A 6,794-nucleotide genomic window follows, 5' to 3' on the forward strand; every position below is an offset into this window, starting at 1 on the left:
TTTTTTTTTCACTACTGAAGAAATAAAAAATTGGTCAGCAAAAATACATGTCAATAGTCGTGATTACCAATTCCCTTGCAGTTGATAACAGTAAAAACATCTAGATGCACCCTTTTCACTCTCTTACAACAATGGTTTGATGTTTTACATTTTGTTTTACGTGTTTTTGCTTTTGTTTCTTTTTCTTTAGAATTTAATAATTTATTATTCATTTAAAGTACAAAGAGTAATTCCCACAAAAGTTCATTTCATTGTGTGCATCACTTTTGCCTGAATTAACCTATTGCAGCAGGTGGTTAAAAGCAGGAACTTTGAGACTTTTTGAGGCAAGATTTTAAAAAATGTGAAGATAGAGGGATTTTATAAAAGATAAATTTGAGTAATTCAGTAGTTTTTATTGACACTATGACCTAATTACATGTACAAATAAATATATTTTTTATTTATTTATTTTAAGGAACCTTATAGGGTGGCCTCCTGTTTCGGTTTTGAGATTTTGGTTTAGTTTTCTTTTTATTCCAATGTCTTGAATAAACTTAGTATGTTATGTCACCTTATGTTAAATAAAGAGTTCCCTTATGTACACAGCCTCTTAATCAATGGTTTGCAGCAGTGCCCATTTTGGTTAACAAGAACAAAAGCATTTTTCTCAATTAAGAAACAAACTATTTTTTATGAAAATTCTGCGAAAAATGGATTGTTTTTCTAACCAACTACTTTGTCTTGTGGTTGCAAACCAAGCATAGCAAAGTGATACTAATGACTGGATCTAAATACCAAGTAAACTCTTCTAAAAAGCAAAGCCAGAATAGAGACTTCACTGGCCAAAAACTTAACTCACGGTTTTGACCATTGTGCCACTTTGTTAACAGTCTAGCAACAGCTAGAACAAACAAATAGTGGTTTTGAGTTTATGGGCTGTCATTAGTTAACTTTTTTTAACATTTTGAACAGTCAGAAACAAATATTTCTTTGGCCAGTCATTGTGACTGGCCACTGTTCTAAAAATTAACTTAAGACAAAAACTCTGATACAAGAAAAATTGACTGAGGCCCAGAGCTCTGAACCTATGAGGCCGAGGTGCCCAGTATATATATGGTTTCTATAAAAAAACAAAAATTTTCTAGCCACCTTGAAGCAGAAGTTAGGCATACTAGGGCAGTTTATCCAAGTTTAAATATGTTACAGTGACAGTCACCAAAAGAAATAAGAAATCTTACACTTCTAAATTTAGTAATTGGGAAAGATCACAGATACTTGTGAAGCAAGCAAAGTACCCATTACTCTCCAACAATTTCTCTTACCCTGTCTTAAAATTATGACAGATTTATGAGGGCATTGAAATATTTTGTTCCACGTAACTCTTTGCAACAAGTCTGTATTTTCACCACCAGTAATTAGCACAGAATTGAGGAAATTTTTCTAAAGTCAGTCACACATTAAAAAAAAAGGTTCCTTGTATCAACTGTGTTCCACATTTTTATAATGTGGTGACTCATACTGACTGAAGGAATAGTAAATCAATTTGTTTTGTCTTCATCAATACACAACATTAATTTTATATTGCTTTGCATTCATAATTTGAACTGCTACTGCGTTGAGCAAATAAAAGACTTCTTACTTTGGGCAAAATGTAACGGGATTTAGGAGAACAAGACCCATATCCATATTCCCTTGCCAAAAAAAGTGTGATGCAAAGTCAGCTATTTTGCACGTGTACAACCACTTCCAGTGATTCATTGAATAATTTATTCTCGTTTACAAATATATATTATATATATTTCAAAAAGAAGACCATTTTTCTTCTTATAAAATGGAACTAAAACATTTGAATCTGGTAGATGAAACAAATGTACAAATGGCGTTGTGTCCAAAAGATACATCATTTTACATTATTATTACGAGCGATGTTCAATGGGTACAAAAGAACTTAATCGTCCAAAAAACAGTAACCGACTCTGTACCCAATTAAACGATGCAAAATTTCAGAGACACAAACCATTTATACGGCAGCATGAAAGGCATATATTATGGTAACATAATCGACAGGTTGTTGTTTTAACGAAGATTGCCGGAAAACATCGTGTTTATACAAGAACATTTCACAAGAAACAAATTTACGCACCTTTCTTTCTTGGCGTAGTTTTTGAGTTTTCGTCTTCTGAAAGTTCGTTTTCGGCATTTTCCTTTTTGCTAGCAGTGGGCTACAAAACAAACAACAAAATCTTATTAGAAAAGAAGTTAACAAAGGTGTTGCGTATACATACAACCATACAAGAACAAACGATACGAAATGCACAACCACCGTGCGCTAACACAATTTAGAGCAGGAAATTACTTTTCTGTACCTTTGCATCTTTATTAGTTGCTGTGGATTCACCAGGAGTTGGCCAGTTGGTTATATCAGTGAATTCACTGCCCTAAATAAAATACGTACACCACATGAGATGCCGACCCGTTGAAATTCCAACTACAACACAACACTCCCTACCCCATGCCCGTCAGTAGATACCTTTCCCTTGCGTTTAGCGGCTTTCACAACAGTTGGTTTTTCCGCCTCCTCTGAAAGAAAAACAGACAGTTTGGTTCAAAAACAGCTGTTTAATCTGGTTATAAATATAACCTCCGCTAAAGGCCAGTACCTTTCTCGCCCTTGCTTTTTAAGTGTCTTGTCCAAGGATTTTTCGGCGGGGGAGGTGCTGCGGCCGAGTCATGGTGATTCTTCTCGTTCTCCGACGTGTTTTCGCTCACATTTTCATCTTCGTCTTTTTCCGCAGTGCAGTTATCGACGTCTACGTGGTCTATGGCATTTTTACAACTGTTTGTGATGTGACTTTCATCCTCACCGATATCGAGTTTCGCCTTAGGAACGCTTTCGACTTCAGTCATAATACGAAAGAAGTGAACGTGTTAGTTTAGTCCGCGTATTCAAACTGTTCCCCAAGGCAACCTTCAGCCGACGAACAAACCTGAACCCCACACACGAGGAGTAGATAGTCTCAGATTGCGTCCGCGAAGGTTTCCTTTCCTCTTCTAAAAACAGACAGTCGAAAATTCCCAGCCAATTTCCACCTTTTCTTTACCATTCAGCCATGTGGCTTGAGAGAGAGAGCGACTCTGAACTTCACGGATCCTATTGGCCATGCGCGAAGCAAGTGATCAGGACAGCTTATTAGCCAATCATAGAAGAGTAAAGAACAAAGACTTAAAATCGGGAAAGCTGGACAAACAGAAAAGAACTACCCGTCAAAACCAAACTTGAGACAAAAAATTAAATGGTGAAACCATCCCTACCTGCTGTATCGCTATCAAGAGTTCTTTTAGCTCAAGAGTTTTACGTTTTACACTTGTGACTAGTTTGTTATTTATTATCTTTTTTGCCAGTCATGAAATCTAAATAGACAAAGACTTGAAGTTAAGATAAACTATTTCTACCAACTTACCTCACAAACAGGGGCGAGATATATAAAGGTAATTTATAAATATTCATATTCGTTTGATTATTATTGAAGGCAGCTGTTTTTTTCGGTTCGTGTTATATTGTTTCCATCGGGTGTCCCTGAGATACATAACTTCAATCAGGAAATCGAATTCAGGCTATCAGTGGCTGGCAGAATTTTGGCGGGTTAACATTGAATGAAACTTCAAGGTAAAAAACCGCCAAGCAACAACTATATGTGACCATTCAAGCATTAAAGAAGTGAACCGCACTTTGATTGCTTCTCTATTGAAAAATAATGAAACCGTCTGACCTCTTACAAGCATCTATGAACATTGTTTTTTTTTAAAGTGATATGAACTATGAGTCAATATTTTCTGATTAAATCAATAACAGGTGAAACAACGCGCGTGCTCAGGAACTTAGCTCAAGGAGGCGTTTTACTCGTAGTCAAACTGAGACTTTTGCACATCCAGCACCGACAAAAGTATGCCCTACAAACCTTCCCTGCAGTAACAAAGGTCACTAGGAACTGACAAAAAACGCAACACAACCATCGAGAGAGCGAAAGGTGTTTACAAATAAATAAGTACTTTAAGATTATTAACCTGCTGAAAAGCGTCTTTAGAAAGTCAAGTATATCTAGCTTGAAATAAAGTTGTAAATAAAAGACTTAATTTTATTTTTTGACACGACCGACACAGAGATTAACAAGTAACCTACAAAAAGGAGAACACAATAAAAGAGAATGATGCGTGGTAGATAAATTCCTACTGTGGCAAAAGTCTGGTCTTCACACTACTGCAGACTGGAGTTGCTCTATTTAACTCGAGTTTGTTTAATCACTGACTGGAAGTATACCCATACAGGATGGGTTCATGACCAATAAAAAAAAACAAAACAAAACAAAGTGGTAAAATAGTCAATAGAGCTATCGTAGGCAAAATAACGCCCGCAACTCTGAGGATAAAAAAAACCGTTCGCATGAGTTGCAACCAGTGATGCTGACTTCTGATCTCGGATTCAAATTAATTTCTGTACATGATCCGCGTACAACCTTTTGTAAATTTAATAATTTTCCTAAAAATTTTGCAAAACTCTCTACTGCTACATTCCTAGTTACGCGATCCTTCGCTTAATAACGCGCCATGACTGAATTAATTCCCATTTGGTGAAACAAAACGGAATGACACTGACGATCAGCTGCCGCGCGGCTTTCTCAGACCAAAAACGGAGAACAATACGGTGTCTAAATATCATGAAACAAATGACAATTTTGAACTCAAAAAGAGAAATTTCAATGCAGTATGTAGGCGATTTAGCTACAATTGATTAATTTGTGATATTAACTTTCACTTTACTAATAATGAGGAATAAACATCGACCCACGAATTATTCGAAAACTGGCCTATTGCATTTCGACAAGTTTTACAAAAATTTGAATATAATTATTCCGCGTTTCGCAATAATTTATTTTAGCTACGTGCCTGATGTTCAATAGAACATCTTGGCCATCAAAAACATCTAATTCCCAATAATCCTGATGAAATACATATACGTTGGCCTAAAATGAAAGATACTCATCAAATTTTGTCGAAACACTACAAGTAGTTCAAGATAAAAATTGAGGGTTTTTCATATACGTACGTCTTAAAACTCACTCCTGGTCAATTGATCTAACTTCTCACTGTGGTACTCGTTCTCCTAGTTACCAATGTTTAGACTTGCCGTTTTTTGCAAATGGTAAACCATGATTCAACAAATGTGACATGTATTGTACATGTAGGCTGTAACTCTAACAAAATTTCTACATACTTTAATACAAGAATGAAAACGGACCAAACACGGCTGGGCACGTGGAAAAGTTGGTCCGCTTTCTGCTGTTAAGGCAACCCTTCGGGGAAACCTATCTATGAATAAATTCATAACCGGCAAAATTTTGCTTGTGAGTACATCTTTTAAAACGCTTATATCTCAGATGTTTTAGAGGCCGGATGTAGATAAAAATTACAGAGACATTGTGAAATGATCGAAGTTTAGGAGGATTGTTTTTTTTTATTTATTTGGTAGATCGCACTTCACTGCAATGCCTTTGGCGCCTTAGTTGTACCACAAGTGTGAAATCGTGCATGATTTTGTGTCCAAGTTTGCGGAAAGAATACTAGAAGACAGAAGTTAATGATTTTATTAATCAATTTTGGGTCAAAACCTCCGGGCCGAGTTGTTCAAAGCCAGGTTAAGATAACCCAGGGTTAGTGCGAGATTTGAATTCAAATTTGAAAGCTTAAAAAGAATTTCAGTTTTAATTCTTTTTGTCTACAAGTTGATGATTGAAAGCTCTAAATATAACAGAGAAAATTATCCGAGAAAATGCTTTTGAACACAAGAAAGATAAGCCCGGGTTAAATTTAACGCCAGGTTAAGCGCTAATCGGCCTTCGAACAACTGGGCCCTGGTGTGTCACGTATCAAGCTGATTTTTCAATTTAAAGTTTACCAGTCTGGTTTACCAGAAAGATATAATTGTTTAAATATATGAGCAAAATCTGTCATCCCAACCTTGTTCCCAGGTTCTTTCTCCTACCCTCTCTCGCTCGGTAGGGACGGGTAGGAGAGAACCCTGGGAACGAGGTTGCTGGGGGGGGGAATACTCCCTTATATAAGATACTAGGTATGTGCCGCCCCATCGGGTAGGGTTTTGCTCCTTTTTGGTCTGAAAACGGGTATAGATTTTGCCCAGTTTGGTCTGGAATCGGGTGTAGTTTTTGAGGGAACTACGGGAGTGTATGAACGTATTTATCGTTTCAATTCCAAATGAGTAAGAAAGAAAGAGAAATATGCGAATTCGAAATGGCTTTGAAGAATTTTTTGTTTGCGCTCTAATCTAAGTAATGATAACATAATTTCTGCCTAAAGGCCAGGTCTAAAAACGGGCATGGATTTTAGAGGTCTGGTCTGAAAACTGGTGCGGAAAATTAAATTTTGTTGGTCTTAAATAAGGTCAGAAACTGGAAAACAGGGCGGCACACCCCCATCAAGAATTCCCATGGCCAGGAGTACCCCCGGGATTCTTGGACACAAAATTGTCTTTGAGACTTCCGAAGGTGTCCCGACTAAAGGTCATTATGGTTAATTACAGTCCACGCTTTAATTTTAGGGCCTGTTTACATGGAGGTGGGAGACTTCAGGAAGGTGAGGTAACCCGCGTAGGTGGGGTAACCCGCCTGTCCATATAATCTCTCATTTTAATTTGATCACGTTTACATGATAGGTGGTCCGCCAAGGCGGGTAGCCCAGCCTGCCCGACCGGGTAACCCTCTCAGCCGGTGCCAAATTTTGCCATGTAAACGCTTCAA

At 37.2% G+C, this 6,794-nt stretch overlaps 1 protein-coding gene across 4 annotated transcripts in view; it reads right to left on the bottom strand.

Annotated features, from left to right (window-relative positions):
- The window catches only part of LOC140947453 (la-related protein 1B-like), a 55,795-nt gene extending 52,657 nt beyond the window's left edge, over nt 1-3,138 (bottom strand). For 2 of the 4 annotated variants that reach the window (XM_073396557.1, XM_073396558.1), the window contains exons 1-4: nt 2,643-3,138; nt 2,513-2,562; nt 2,349-2,420; nt 2,126-2,204 (exon numbers count right to left, since the gene is read on the bottom strand). In XM_073396557.1, coding sequence (XP_073252658.1) covers nt 2,126-2,204; nt 2,349-2,420; nt 2,513-2,562; nt 2,643-2,889 — 448 coding nt within the window. In that variant the 5' untranslated portion in view covers nt 2,890-3,138. The remainder of the gene's footprint in view (nt 1-2,125; nt 2,205-2,348; nt 2,421-2,512; nt 2,563-2,642) is intronic. The other 2 variants (XM_073396559.1, XM_073396556.1) reach the window with 1 other exon arrangement.
- Between the last annotated feature and the right edge of the window lie 3,656 nt (nt 3,139-6,794).

This window comes from Porites lutea, chromosome 9 (genome assembly GCF_958299795.1).
Source record: "Porites lutea chromosome 9, jaPorLute2.1, whole genome shotgun sequence".
Taxonomy (NCBI): domain Eukaryota; kingdom Metazoa; phylum Cnidaria; class Anthozoa; order Scleractinia; family Poritidae; genus Porites; species Porites lutea.